We start from the raw sequence: 15,559 nt of genomic DNA, 5'->3' as shown, positions 1-15,559 counted from the left end.
AGCTTGGCTGGGGCTCTGTAACGCTTGCTCCTCTTTCCAGATTTGCTGTGGAGGTGCTGGACAGCCCATACAAAGTGCTTGTTTCCTCCTTATGTTCCCTTTTGTCACAAGAGGATTAACAGTATCATTATGTATTATTAATGTTGTTGACAGAGGTTGAAGGTACAGCTCTCAGGCAGGTTTCCTCCTCTGCTGCCTCCAATCAGATCAAACTAATTAGCCTGTCCAGCTCCAGGTTTACTTGTTTGAAAGGGTGTGGGTAGCAATTACAGAGCCCCAGAGATGGTGGATAAACCCATCTCAGAAATGTTTGCATGAAAGGTGGAGGCTCAGCCAGGATGTGGATGCTCTGATGGCCGTGCCACAAGGATGCTCCAAGTCCCTGTTGTGGTTTTTCCACTGGAGTCGTTGCTGAAAGGAGTAAAGCCTGTTTCCTCTGTGTGATCCTGTCCAAGCTTGTAAGCTCCTTGCTCTGCTTCCGTCCTGCTCTGCTGCAGACTGGATGAAGCCTTATAAAGGGATAACAGAATTGTAGGGGTTGGAAGGGACCTCCAGAGACCATCAGGCCCATCACCCCTGCCAAAGCAGCTCCCTAGGACAGGTTGCACAGGTCAGTGTCCTGATGGATCATGGATATCTCCAAGAGAAGGAGACTCCACACCCCCTGAGCAGCCTGTCCCAGGGCTCTGTCACTGTGAAAGATGTATTTAACTAGCTCAGCGTGGCTGCATCTCTGTGTTCTTCAGCATGCCACCCATAAGGCATGTGTTTATCCCTTTTTTAGAGCAATTACAGAAGATTTCCATGCTGCACCTTGCCTGCTTGTGGAGCAGAGGGGTTCATGCACAGTGAGGAGCCTAGCCAGGGCTCGAATGCTCTTACAGCTTGTCTGAAGAAGTGCTATTTAAAACTCAGCCAAGGAAATAATGTCTTTTCATTCTCTCTAGTGTCCAGAGAAACAGCAGACATTTAGAGGGGGGAAAAATAATTAAGGGAAAAAATTAAAAATCAAGGACTTGAGTTTCATAGAAAAAAAAATTCTATAGATTAAAGGGTTTTTAGTCTTTGTGGTTATAGTGCACAAGCTCAGAAACATCATCCCCTCTCTCACTGTCAGTGGTGGAAACGGTGTGCTGGGTGATGTGTGTAGCACTGGACTGCTCCGTTGCAGCTCCTGGAGGCAGTTGGGGTGTTCGCGCCTGTGGGGAGACAGTCCCAGCTCTGGTTCTGGCTGTTGGGGGGGGGGGGGGGGGGCAGGTCTGAGTGGGGAGCAGTACCAGGTGGTGCAGGGCAGGGGTTCACCCTGTGCTGCTGTGGTTGGGCTTCTCTGGGACCGGTCCTGCAGCTGGCCCACAGGATGATGTAGGCACAGAGGCTTTTTATATCAGAAAGGGAGGGGGAAAATGCACATACATATGCAGATACATATATATATATAAGCAGAGGTTTCTGAAAGTGAGACACTTTTTCCATGTTGAGCTGCCAGGCAGCTCTTTTCCCTTCCCTGCCTCCAGCCCAGGGCTCACTGGTAGAAAGGCTTTCTGGGCTTTAGTATGTTTTCTCTTTCTTCTTTTTGGATGCACTCTTCCAGCTGACAGTTTATAAGGTTGTGGCTGTGTTACAAGTCACAGTTTAGGGATGTTCTGCAGCCTAAATTGATAGCGGTTTAATTAAACGAATACTGGTTTAATCCCTTTGCTTATTGTGCAGCAGAGCTGGTAGATGGTGAGAAGGGAGTTTAAATGTCATCATTACAAACAGCACCCCAGAAATCTGGGAGTTTCTTACCTGTTTGCAAGACAGAGCTCCCAATTCAAAGTACTGGTTTGCTCAGCCAGGGTTTGTATTGGGCTGAGGAGCCTCTTTGCCTCTGTTCTGGAGCTCAGCAGCTCCAGCATGAGATGGTTCCTCTCTCAGGGCCCACCAGAGACTGAAGAGCTTCTGGGCATTCCAGTATTGGCACATCATCTCATTTGGGGTACTTTCAGAGTTACAACATCCCACATAAGGTGGTTCACTCTATTTATTGTGTCTGCTGTTGTTATGCTAAGAAAAGGGAAACTGAGGCACTAACCAACAGGCAGTCTGTGTGTATGGTGAGGTTTTAACCAGAGGCTTGTTATGGTGAGTTCTGGTTCTTGCTGAGTGGTTCAGCACAGCTGGGAAACCAGCACCATGGCAACTGCCACTTTACAAGTAGGCAGCTGGGATGCTGATGGATGAGAAGCGTTGTCATAGCCAGCAGGTCCTGCTGTCTTGCCTGGAGTCTGGGAGGCAGGTGGCATCTGGGGGGTGCCAGTTACCTTCTTAAATAGGTATGGGAATGGAGGTGTGTCCAGGTTCTGCCTCTCAAAGTATATTTATGATGTATGGTGGGTTGAGCTGTCCCTGTATCTCTCCAGCACAGTGCCTGTGAATCAGCAGTGTGCTCTCCCAATGTGTATGAGAAACACTTCTGCATTTTAAAAGATGGAGCAGAACAATCCCAACATCTGGCTCAGCATCTGCCCAGAACACAGGATGCCCCCTGTGTTCCAGCCTATCCCCATGACAGGGATCTTCTATACAATGTGCTCCCAGGATGCCAGAACATCACCCTTTGTTTTCCTGAGATGCTGAAGGCAGGAACCACTCCTGTCCCTGAGGCTGAGCTGGCTGGAGAGGCCAAACACCTCAGGGAAAGTGGTTTCCTTGCAGGAACCTCTTTGCTGGTCCTTAAAAATCCCTGTGCTTTCCTCTCTCAGCAAGGAAACATGTCTGTAAGTGCTGCATTTGTTAATGGGATAAAATATCCTGGAGCAAGAGGTGAAGGTGCGTGTCCCACGTAGTGATTCCTGAAGTTCTCTGGTGTGTCTGGAAACCTTAAATACATTTGTGGGTTTGATATGTTTGAATAACAATGTTTGACATCCTCAGGGAGAGGTGGAGGTCTCCCCTCAGGTGTTTTTCTGTTTAAAATAACATATAATGATCCTTTGATCGCAGAGATGATCGTGCATAGTGGGTTCCTGACAGAAAATGTGCCTCTCCAGATGTAGAGTCATAGTGGGGAGACTGTTTCACGTATACTGTGTTCACACAAACTCCTTTGGCCAATTCAAACCTTCTTCTTGCTTTAGGAATCACCCGGATCTCCAGCGGGAGACTTCAGAGACCCAGTGACCAGACTAGTCCCAGTAAGTTACATGAATTTCTCCCTTTGAAACTTCCTCATCCAATTAAAAAAAAATAAACTAAAATTTAAAATGAAAAAAAAAAAAGAGAGGGGGTGCAAGAGCTGACTCTCAGAAACCCCATCTATCTCCTGCCTCCTGGCCATGGCTGTGGTTTGAAAGGCAAAGCTGGTTTGAAATGCAGAGCTCTCAATGCTGGAGAGAGTGAGCAGTGTGTGTGTGTATGTATATTTATATATGTTTATATTTACTTAGATTTATATTTATTTATATATATTTGTATATATACAAGAGAGCAAGGTATTTATGTTATAAAAAAGTCTCTGCAAAACTGTGAAATGAGTGAGCAATATAAAATAAAAGATTACTTACTTACTAAATAATAGATCCAGAGAGAATAATTGCAAAGCCCCATCTCAATTCCAGGGGTCTGACACAGGGCAGCAGAAAGCAGGAATGGCCTGAGGTTGAAATACAGCTTTAGTAATTAGCAGCTCTTTCCTACTCTCCTTGGCTATTATTTTTTATTGGAAGTGGAGATTTATGGATTATATGTGCTTGTGACTAAATTTACACTCCTAATTGCAGCTTAATGTGTCTGAAGCTGTTTCTGATCCAGAGGGAAGCGGGTGGGAGGGTTTCTTTCTTCTGGAAGGTGTTTCCCAGCCTGGGGAAAGCAGCAGCAGAGGTCTTGGTGCTTGTGAGCACTTGAGCTCGTGCGTGCCAGAGCTCAGGTCGGCCCAGGGACAGGTCCCTGCTGCTCTACGTGTGCTGGTCTGACCTAAGTTAACCCCTGTGAGTAGAAAATGTCACTCTCCTCATCTCAAATACCCAAAAGGAAGCTGAGACATCCTGTTTCTGGGCTTTTCCTATTGATGCCCCCTTTTGCCAGCTCTGCCTGCCCCAAGGGACCTGTGATGCTGCATGGTACAACCCCCCTGTGCATCAGCTGGACTTGACAGTCTTAAAGGTCTGTTCCAGCTTAAAGGATTCTGTGATCACAGGCGCTGGTCTTTCTTTGCAGGTGCTTTGCTGCAACTGAAACCTTCCTTCACACTTGCTTCTCTGAGGTGCACCACCTGCCCTTGGCATTGCCTGCTAGCTTTCTCTGGGATGCTGACAGTTGTCTCTGCTGCTTGCTGCCATCAGCCTGTCCCCCCAAGAACCCTGCTCTCCTCAACACGTGGGCAGCTCTGGCCACCCTTGGTTCAGGGCTTTCACCCGCTGCCTTCCCCACTGTCTCTCTGTCCCTCAGTTGCTCCCTCTGGGCTCTGTTTGCTATTTCAACTCATCCTCTCAGCCCTTGTATCCTGTCTCAGCTCCCAGATGTCCTTATCAAAACAGACATTTTCAGCTTTTCCTTCTGTGTGGGTGGGAGGAGAAAAGCCACCCTCGGGATGCCTTCCTGGAGCCTTCTGCTGCGTCAAGGCATCGGCGCGTGTGGGATGGGAGCAGTCAGAGGTCTGGTTCAGCGTGTGTCCCCCTGGGAGTGGGGCTGCTGCCTGACCCTCATCAAACACTGATGATAAGCACAGGGACAGGTATTTGCATCACAGCACTGACAAAGGTGATGGGACATGGCATGCTGCTTGGCATGTGGAGCCTCCACAGTCGCCGTCTGCAGCCCTAATGCTGCGCTGTGTCTGTGGGGAGGTGTAAATATGGTCAGAGTGGGGCACTGCACCCCAAACCAAGGTCAAATGGCAGGAAAAATGCAATGAGAGACAATTTAGTGTGGAGCTGGTGTGCCAGTGTGGGTGCTATGTCTCCATGGTAGAACCTGAGGAATGGCATGAAGCTGCACCAGGGGAGGTTTAGGTTGGATGTTCAGAAGAGGTTCTGTACTGAGAGGGGGGTCGGGCACTGAACAGGCTCCCCAGGGAAGGGGTCACAGCACCGAGCTGGGCTGAGATCAGGAAATGTCTGGATGATGATGCCCTCAGTGCCCTGCTCTGACTTGGCTGGGTCTTGTAGGGCCAGGAGTTGGGCTTGATGATCATTATGGGTTCTTTCCAGCTCAGGAGATTCCGGAATTCTCTTATCATTCAGTCCAGAAGGATGGAGCTGCAGTGTGAAGCTGTGCCACAGTGGGCAGTTCTGAACCAAAGCATGTGTTTATCTTCACAGTCCCAGCCCTGGCACTGCCTGTTTCCATACATGTGTCTGAGCACAGAGAGGGGGACTGGTACAGCTCCAAAGGCAGCTGGACTGTAGAGGATCCAAATTGAAAGACACAGCATGGCTGTTGGAGCTTGTTTTCTGCAGCTCTAATGATAGACTTTTCCATGTTTCTGGTGAGAGGCCTTTTAATTTTTAATATTTTTCTTTCGAGTTAAAATCAAACGAGCAGCTCGGTGCTCTGGTTGACACTGCAGTAAATATTTATGGCTCCATATAAATGCAGCTCAATTTCCCCTTGTTTCAGGGCCAAATTTTCCCCTCTGCACATCTGGCCTTGCACTCAGAAGCTTTTATTCCTGTGAAAGATAAATTGGGGTTGGGATGACTGAGCAGTGGTTGCCAGTGAAGCGTTGCAGAAGGGGTTGCTTTGGGCTCTCTGCCACCCCAAACAAAGAAAGGGATGACATGCATTTCCATAGCCACTGACTCCTGGGATGTAGATCATTATGCAGACACCCACGGACCACGTGCTGCCTTGGGACATGCAGTGACAGTAGGAACCTGGAGATCTGATGTCCACCTCTCTTTTGGATGCTTTATTCTGGGACTCCTCTCAATTTTCCTTCTCCCTCTGAAAGTGTTTGTGTGGCTCTGGCATCCAGTATCACTCAGCAGCAATTCCAGGGCTTTGGAGCTTCATCTTCCATTTCATCCAGGCCTGCTGTATAGTCTAGGTGAGCCTGGGACTCGTGGGCAGCTCAAGGGAGGGAGCTGGGGGCCATTGCAGAGTGTCCAGGAGCTCTGACTTTAGAATGGGAAGAACATGCTCCTTGGAGGAACCCATACCTCCATAGGGAATGGGGACCACAATGTCTTTAGGTAGCTATGTTCAGGGAGACTTGAATCCTGCTCTTGGTCTCAGTTTGTTTTTCTTTAGCTGCAAAAGCGGAGTTAACCTCATGCATACCTGAGGAGTGCCCTGGGAAGGGAGAGACATGGAGTTAGGACAGTGTTTGGGTGTGATGTGGCTGTAGTGGGGACACAGGTACCAGTATAGAAGCTCCTTCTGATGTGCACCCTGGGGGTGCTGAGCTAATCCAGGCCCAGTTCCATGGGAGATGTGTGGAGCTGGGCTGACCACTGGCTCCCTCTTCCCACAGTGTTGCTACTCACATAGGCCTCACTCTGTGATGGGCTCAGGGCTGTGGACAGGAGCATTGCCCTGGGGTGTGGGCTGACAGCAGGAGCTGGGAGGACCTTGGCCAGAGGACTGGGAAGGATAAGGAAGGTGTCTGGGGCTTGGCACTGGAGGAGTGGGCAGAAGCCCTTCATAAAAGGCTCCACCAGAACTCCAGCCCCTAGAATGCCACCGCCGGGTGATGTGGGTAGCTTGGGGCGGTGTTTTTGCAGAGAATGGTGTGTCAGGGAAGTTCCTCCCACCTCATTTTCCTACAGCTGTACCTGGCGAGTTTGAAAGAGAGAAATATGTGCTGACATTTGCCATCCTGAGCAGCGGCGTGTTCCCGAGCTGGCCAGAAAACAGCCCCAGAGCAGTTGGAGTGGAAGAAACCGGCATCGTGTTGCTCTGGGGCAGCCAGCTGTGCTCTGCACTTTGATTTGTTTCCAGCCCAGAGTTCGGTTTTTGCTAAGAGGAAGGAACTTCCCTGGCAGGGAAATGCAGGAGGGTCCGGAGCGAGGTAGAGTTTATGGATTTAGCTGCACCAGCACGTTGGGGGTTGGTGTGAGGAGGATGCCTTCCAGCTGCTGCGCTGCAGAACTGCCCCTGCACCGGGTGGTTTGTGAGTCAGGTGCTTTGTTCAGGAGAGGTCCCGAAGGGGTGGGAGGGGAGCAGGTGCCTCAGCTTTCCTGTTTCAGCCTTTGTCTGCCTGGAGCCAGCCTGAGCGGAGCAGGGGCAGGCTGCCAGGGCCAGCTGCAGTCCAGGGCAGGCACAGCTTTTCCATCCAAAAAAGACGAGGGCGCAAGCGGCCCCGCTTCTGCATCATCAGCAGTTGGCCAGGGATCAACCACAACTTGTCTCAGTGCTTTTTGGAAGCACAGGGCATAATTTAGAGAGGCCTGAAGCTCCAGGCCAGCTCTCTGGGTCGCATTAACAAGGGGCACTCGCTGATGTCATGAAACCTTCATCAGGGCAGTTCATCTCGTACACTCTAAATCCTTCTCTTGGGTGTGAAGCAGAGACACACCGTGCCAGGCATGTTTGTTTGCACCAGCTTGAACCCCTCACATAATGTTTAGGTTGATGGGGATAGAGGGGCCAGAAGCCACGGCAGCTGGACAAGCGTGGGCTGGAGATGCAGGACGAGTGAGATGGTTTGAAGGTGCTGCTTGTGGTGACCATCCATGAGCTTTTGCTCAGGATATGAGTTTTGGAGCCTGTTGGCCACGATGGCATTGCACTGCCACAATGGCACTGTGCTGCCGCACTGCCACGATGGCACTATGCTGCCACACTGCCCAGGACACCCCAGAGTTCTGCAGGAGCTGGTACCTGGGATTAGTAACAGTGGAGACAAGAGTCTTATGTGAAAACTTCAAGAAGACAAGAACAGATAGTCTTTACCATGTTTTGCTTTCCTCAGGTTAGGCCCTACGTTTTCCCTACATTGATGTTCCCATTTCAGAGCTGGGGCAATCGAGCAGCAGGGAAAGTGAAAGCAGAAAGCAGTGCTCTTTGTGTTGCCTGTGGTGAATGTGGGGATCCTTACCCATGGGACTGAGAGGGAAAGTGGTGTGGCTGTGGGGATTGAGGGACCAAACACATGTAGCTGTGAGCATAGCTTAAACTGGCATGGTCACTTCCCCATCTAATTTCAGTGGGCAATGTGTGATGCTCCAAATTCACATGGTGAGTTAAAGGTAGATATGCTGCTTGACCTTGCTGTTTCCATCCCTTGGTTTGGTACCTTGCCCTGAGGACCATCTCCTGGGGTCTGTAAGGGAACAACTTTAGAAATCAGCTCATGTGAGGTTGCAGGTCAACCAGAATGGTGGAAATAAACAAAAGGCATGTCCAAAGCCAGGGGCTCCCCAGTCGAGCGTGGCTGATTCCTGTTACATAACTGAGCTCTGAGTGCTGTAAAAACCATGGGGACTTGGAGATTTGTCCCCAGGGAAATGCTGCCAGAACTGTCACGCATCTCCCTCAGCTCGGACACGGGGACCCACAGCCCAGCCCTCCCCATGCAATTGTCAATTTGGGAACGTTGGTTCAGACCTTCAGAGCATCCCAACCTTTACTGTGTCCTCTTTTAGCCTCCCGTTGCCATACTGGGACAGCTGGAAGCTGGGGGGATGCGCAGCATCTCTGCAGTGTGATGGTTTTAAGACAGGCTGTGCCTTTCCCCTCCGTAGGGCTGCAGAAGGGTTAACTAGAGACCTGTGGTTGCAGCCTCATTGCCTTGGATGTGTCCTTAGATGAGGTCATGAGTTTCTTTGGGCAGCCTCTATTCCCCTTTGTTTCCAGCACTGCACTGGTCACCCCAGCTGTGCAGATCTCTGTGCCAAAGCCCGTCCACATGCACAGCTCACTCTCCTCGGGCTCCCAAGTGACGAGCCCTCGTTTGACATGTGTCCTCTTGGTCTTTCTCATCACAAGGGCAAGGTAGCGGAGGGTGAAGCTTGGTCATCAGCCAGCCTGGACAGTCCCTTCAGCAGCCACCACCATTGTGGCTCTGCAGGAAATCCTGACTCCAGGCAGCAAGAAGTTAATGCTCAAAGGGTTCAGGTGCTGGGTTTCCTGCACGGACACGCGAGCGTGGGGCTTGTGTAACGCAGGCACGTGGACACCACGGTGCCCAGAGAGCCCTGTGGGGCTCCCATGTGCTCTGAGCAGAGATGTGCATTATGTAGCCAACGAGGGGATGTCCGTGCTCATGTGCAGGGCTGAGAGATTAAGGAGTAGTGATGGGTGCCCCGGGCTGTTTGCTGTCGATGGGATGTGCTGAGCCCTGGCTCATCCTGTTCCCTTACCATGCCCAGGATTTGTTTCCAGTCTCCTTTAGTCCCAAGAGGCTACTGGGTATCACAGGTGAGTGGGTTGGTGCTTTGGTGTGTTCTTTGTACAGCACCTCTCAGCGTGGGCTGTGGTGTGAGGAAACCAGACAGGGAAATACTAATTGGTAGTTCAGGAGTGATGGGGGATTTGGTGCTCCATGATGTTTGGAGGCTTCAGCTGCTGACTCTTGTAAGGTAATCCTCTTCCTCACTGGGGTGGGCCGTTGATGTGCTGATAAGGTCTGTGGGGTTCCTGGAGGATGGGGGCTGTAGAGGTGCAGAGTGCAGCTCCCCCAGGACTGGACCAGCAGTCCTTAAATGAGGTATTTACCACCTTGGGCCCAGGTATCTCTTGAGAAGCTTCCTGTGACCTTGGGAGGGACCCTCACATCAGCTGTGGCAGAGCCGAGCTGGCAGAGCCAGGAAGGGGAGGGACAGTGGCATATGGCTTCTGTCTCATCTCACTGTGGAGGGGGAGCAAAACCACAGCAGTCCTTCAGAGGAGATCACAGTGCCCTGGGAGACTGAAGTATGGTTATTGCCTCTGCCAGCCCCAGCCCACGTCCTGTGAGGGCCGTGCTGGGAGGCGGCTGGCACATGATTCCAGCCTGGAGCTGATGGAGCAGGCTGGGGGCAGGGGGAAGCCCTCCTGGTGCTGGGGAATGAAAGGGCATGCTCCTAGCCAAGGTGTCCATGGGCACCTGAGGAGTGGGACAGCTGTGGAAGTGTGTACTTGAGGTGCAGAACCTGGCACCCATCCCCTTGGGAGCAGAGGAACAACGAACTGGAGAAGGGCTGGTGTGGACTGAGCTGGTCTGTGCGTGCTGGCTCGTGCAGTGCTGGCTACCTGAGCAGCTGTGTGCAGTCACGTCTCTCTCAGCTCCAGCTCAGTGTGTGCCTCTCTCCACGGTGTTTATTTTCTTCCTCTTTTTCTTGCTGAAATGTCAGTTTGGAAGTTGCTCCTGGGCGTGTTGGCAGCCCAGCTCGTGGCTGCTCAGCTTTCCCTCTTCCCCGTGCAGTCTGGTGTCCCTCCTCACGTGGGCAGAGGCAAATTCCCGAGCCCTGGCTGCCCACCACAGGCATCCTCTGAGCCTCCGAGGCCGGCACGTCCGGTGGTGGCCAGTGTTTACCAAAACCCATAATTGCACCTTAGGCAGAGAGCACCGATTTACTCCTTGCTATATTTATCTTGTGTCTGGGACTGCAAAAGCCAGGAGTGCAGCCTTCCCTGCCCTTTGTTGCAGAGAGATGACTTGTTTGTAAGGCAGCTCTGCCATGGGCTGGTGGATAAAGCTCTGGAGGTGTTTGGGGCAGACCTGTACAGCATCTCTGATGAAGTTTTGGTAGCCATGAAAGCAATGCATGAGATCCAAGGAAGCGTGGTAAAAGTGCCCTGTGGTGACTGTGGGAAACAGGTAGAAGAAGAAAACAACTCATCTGATGGATGAAATGCCACAGGAATGTAATCCCAGAATGTCAGGAGTTGGAAGGGACCTCAAAAGATCATCCAGTCCAACCCCCTGCCAGGGCAGGATCACCAAAACTAGATCACACAGGAACGTATCCAGGCAGGTTTGAATGAATCCAGAGGAGACTCCACAGCCTCTCAGGGCAGCCTGTCCCAGGGCTCTGCCACCCTCACAGGAGAAACTTCTCCTTCTGTTCCCATGGAGCTTCCTCTGCTCCAGCTGCACCCGCTGCCCCTTGTCCTGTCACTGCCATCCCTGAGCAGAGCCTGGCTCTGTCCTCCTGACTCTCACCCTTTACATATTGATAGACATTGATAAGGTCACAAATCACAATGTGAAGCTAAAGACAAGGAACTGCCAAGCAGAGCTGTGTGAATAGCTGCAGGCATCTGTACCACGGTGACCACTGCTGTGCCTGGTGACAGTGGCAATGGTCTGAAATCCCCTCCTGCCTGCCCCACAGAGTCCCAGGCTCTGGCAGGGTCTCCATGGCCATGGTCAAGCTGAGCTTGCACTGTCTTCACAGCACCTTCTGCTCTGACTTACGTGTCTGTGCACAAGCAGCAGTGTGCTGCTTAGCCAAGGGCTTCCTGGGACTTGCTGGGCTGGCCTGGAAAAGGTGTGAGAGATGGAATTCACCCTGAGCTTGTGGCAGGGCTTGGTTTGCTTTCTTCCCAGCGACTTCCTTCCGAGCTGTCTCTGCCCCTGGCAGCGCTTCCCGCTGGCTGCCACCCATGGAGCCTCCCGAGCTGTGAGGTGGGGTGAGGGATGGTGTGTGGGCTGTGCCAGCGCCCGCACGTGCAGGGCTGTGGTGGAGTGAGGCTCCAGCTTTGTTTCAGTTCTTGTTTGCAAGTGGAAGTGGGGTTTATCTGCACAGCAGATAGCAGCGGCTTCCTAAAAGTTGCTCCTGCTTCCTCCCTCTCCTCCTGGCTCTGCCAAAAGACAGATGGGGGAGGAGGGGGCCTCTAACACTGAGGAAACAGCCCCAGCCAGGGGAGTTGTCTTTGTCCCCTCCCTGTACCCCAGATGTGCTCGTGTCCCCCCAGCCCTTTCAATCCTGGGGTTGGAAAAGGGGATGTGTTTTCTCTTTCTCTCTGTAGGGGTGTGCCACACGCAGACCACACAGCACCCTTGAAACAGGCGTGTGGTGAGCTTCTCAACACCCAAGGAGGGTGGGTGACCCCCAGCCCTGTAACGTGCAGGTCCCACCTTCCAAGGGAGCAAACCCCTCTGCAGGCACAGCGTGGCAGGGTACCCACATCTCAAACCCAGATGCCCCAGTGCTGCTGCTGCCCACAGCAGCCCAGGGAGTGCTGTGAAGGGAGGCACACAACTGTGCCTTGCAAGTGAAGCCTGTAAAATTTACTTGAGGGCTTGAAGTCTGAAGGAGAGCCTCTCCCCAGAGGTTGTATGAATTCAGAGTGCAGTTGTGTTGATGGTTGGTTGGAGTCTCTTCACCAAGTGCCCTTGGTGAAACAACACCTTTACCTCCCTCCTCATCACCTGGGTCTTGATGGGTTAAAGCCTACAAACCTGTGCTGCCCCCATCCCTTCTTCCTTTCCATTCACCTTCTTCCTTTCTCACTTCCCCTGAGCTTTTCCTTTCCCTTCCCTCAGCACTAAAGGCTGCTCACTGGAGGCAGTGGGCTGGGTCTCGAGCTGCGTGAGCTCCCCTGGGTCCCTGCTTTGTGTTCAGCACCTTCGAGGTCTCAGGCAGGAAACGTGGGTCTGGTCCATGCCTGGGAAAGCACTACTTATTGTGTCCCCCCAACACCTCAGGCACTGGAACACGCAGAGCTTTAGTAACAAATGGAGAATAAATGGGAATTTGGAAGGAATCTACCCCTCCCCTGCCCAGGGAATAACCCCCCAGGGCTTAGAGAGGAACAGCCCAAAGGGATGCACTGTCCTGGGTCTGCCTCCCACCAACGATGGGGGTGCTGCCCTGACCCTGCTGCGTGGTGTCCGAAGGCCCCATTCCCTCTGGTTTGGTGACAGCGACTCTCCATCTGCTGCTGTGCAGGGCAACACCCAGGTTTGCAGGGATTTTTGGTATTGAAAAGCAATGCAAGGTCAGTCCAGGCTGTCCCAGTACCACCTGGAGTCTTTCCTTGGAAGTTTGCTGGAAGATGAATCATTCAGCCAGGAAACAGTCTGTCCTTCTGCCCGTGCTGGGGGGGGAGGGTGCTGGGCTCCGTTGCGACTACCACACTTGGGATTTTCCATGGGAACTGGGAGTGTTTTGAGGCAACAAGCGTCCCACATGTGGTGCTGAGCACATGAGAATCCCACCAGTACACCTGGCCCATGCAGTGGCTGTGGGGTGACACAGGCAGCTGGCATGGGGAGGTTTGGGCAGCACTGATGCCCTCAGCAGTGCGGGCACCGTCTCAGCAGAGGTGCTAATGCAGCGTCCTGTCCTGGCTGCCTGCACTGGCCACTGGCCAAGTGGAAGTTTCCAAGCGCTGGTCCATCACTGCAGCCACACATCCCTCCATCCCAGCGGGAGAGAGGAGGTGACAGGCTCTGCAGGGCTGCTTCACTCCACCTGCATCCCCCTGCCCTCCCTGGGCATCACAGGGAAGGAAGATTGTTCTCTAATCCAACTGCAGGACCAAGAAGACTAAGGACTTCAGTTGGGGCAGAGACTTTCCTTACCACTGCAGAAATCCTCCCCTCACCACCACTTTGCTGAGGGGGAAGGCAAAGAGGAGGGAGGAAGGCAAAGCAGGGGCTCAGTGCCAGGGCTGGCGGCGAAGCTCCGCGGCGGGTTGCACAGGGCGAATAAACATGTGAGGCGCTCGGGTCCTGCCTGGTAGCAGCGGCAGCAGCCCATGATGCTGTGCTGGGAATGAAGTCAGCCTTCATCAGCCGAATAGTTTATGCATGAATCGAAACTTCAGACCTGGCAGGGAGGGAGGGAGGAGGGGGTGGTGGTGGGGGGGGAACGCGCAGGATCTGGGCGCTTTTAAAATGCTGGAGCCAAGGAAGGAGGAGGGGATAGAGGAAATAGCAGGAAAAATAAGGCTGGGGAAACGGGGAGAGATTTGAGAAGCTGGATGAGTTGTTCTCTCTGTTATTGTGAGGAGCCAAGTTCCTTAAGCATCTCCGGGTGGATATTAAGAGGGAGCTGCGGAGGCTGGCGCGGTCCCCTGGACGCTCACATGCTGTAGCTTTAAGGCTCTTTTACGGAGGACTTGGGATTTCCAGTTTTCCTGCGCCTGGTGGAGTATTTCAGGGAGTTACAGGATTTTTTCGGGTCATGCACCCCCTTTTTCTTTCTCCTTCCTCCTTTTTCTTCCTCTTTTCCTCTTCCTTTTCATTTCAAAGAGACAAAGCTACTTCAGTTTGGAGCACAAACATATGATCAGCACATGGAAATGTGGTAATTTGGATGCATTCATGATTGCAACAGATTGAAGAAATTAGACCAGACAAAGAGCTTTTTTTGGAAGAGGAGGAGGAGGAGGCAAGGCAAGGAGGGAGGGAGAGTGGGGGAAAGAAGGGGACGCCACCGAAAAAAGGGACGGCCGTGACACGCGGATGCTAAATATATCCCGTAGTAATGGAGAAGGACCGGATTTCAGGTAGGCTATTGATCCTTTCGTATGTTCTGCTCTGCCTCTGCTCTCCTACCTTTCCAGCAGCTTCTGCACTTTAAGAAGAGCAGCAGCCCCTCTCGGGGTGCATTTCAGCCGATTCCTTTATTTATTTCATTTCTTCTGGGTTTTTTTTTTTGCCTTTCCAATGCTTCCTCCCTGCATTCCCCCCCCCCCATCCTCTTGAGCCCTCTAGACAGAAGGTGGTTCCAGCAGAAGCTGGGGAGGAGGGGAGGGTGGGGGGGGAAAGAAGGGGGAAGCGAGGGGGGGAAAAAGAAACTGCTTTCTAGGTCTGGATTTCATTTGAGTCCCTCTCTTCCCCCCGCCCCGCTCCCATGTGCCGCGCGGCGTGGGGGGATGAATGCTGAGCCTGTTAGCTCAGAGCTGCGAGCCGGGAAGAGGGAGGAAAAGAGCCCAGCTCTTGGCATGGAGACGCGTTTCTGCTCTGAAGGTTGGCTCCTGAGGTTGCGTGTGTGTTGTGGTTCAGCTTTCCTTGCTTGCCAAAGTGTCTTCCCTGGCTTTTGCCCTCCCACCCTGCCTGCTCGGCCGGGCAGGGGCTGCCTGCTTGTGCCTTGGCCGCCGTTCCTGGTGCGGCGCTGGAGCTGATGTGGGACGTGTGGGTGGGGGGAGGACGGAGGATGGTTAGTGGAGGAATGAATAACTTCATTTAATCCCCCAGCTTCCCTGCAAATCCCAATCTAATGGCGCGTGTCTGAGTGGTTCCAAAAGCCACTCTGGGCTTCGTCGAGTCGTCGGGACGCGATGTTGCAGCAAAGATGCTCCTGGGACTGTGACCAGGGTGAGGGGGCGTGTGGTGTGACATCCCCTACATGCCTTGCTCCCGCTCTGATCAAAGGGGGTGTCTGTGCCAGGACTGGCAGACCCGGCGTGCCGCGGGCTCCCTCCTCCCACCCCGCGTGGCGTGGCACAGCTTGTCCTCCCGCGGCACAGCGGCCCCGGGGAGGCGCGAGGCCTCTTCTCCGGGGCGTTCCCGGACGGCTGCTGGGCATCGGCACTGGGAGGGAAACCACAGGGATGAGAGGAAATGCTCGAGCCAGGGTGGAGTGAAACCGTGGCAGAGAAAGCTGCTGCTGCGGCTGGTCTGTGCCAGACCTCAGGGCCCTGTTTGGGGGGCACCTGGTAGCACTGGACATGGGCGGACCCGCAGGAGCATCCTTCACTC

General features: G+C 52.9%; 1 protein-coding gene across 1 annotated transcript in view; it reads left to right on the top strand.

Moving 5' to 3' along the window:
- Positions 1-15,559, top strand: part of SEPTIN9 (septin 9) — a gene marked incomplete at both ends in the record, with an annotated part of 129,449 nt that overhangs the window by 21,641 nt on the left and 92,249 nt on the right. The window contains one exon of the mRNA XM_084273343.1: positions 3,120-3,176. Within this exon, the coding sequence (XP_084129469.1) occupies positions 3,120-3,176 (57 nt within the window). The remainder of the gene's footprint in view (positions 1-3,119; positions 3,177-15,559) is intronic.

Source organism: Gallinula chloropus, assembly GCF_964237585.1.
Source record: "Gallinula chloropus genome assembly, chromosome: 20".
Taxonomy (NCBI): Eukaryota; Metazoa; Chordata; class Aves; order Gruiformes; family Rallidae; genus Gallinula; species Gallinula chloropus.
Note: the sequence above shows the minus strand (reverse complement) of the source record. Positions and strands in the feature narration are given on the sequence as shown.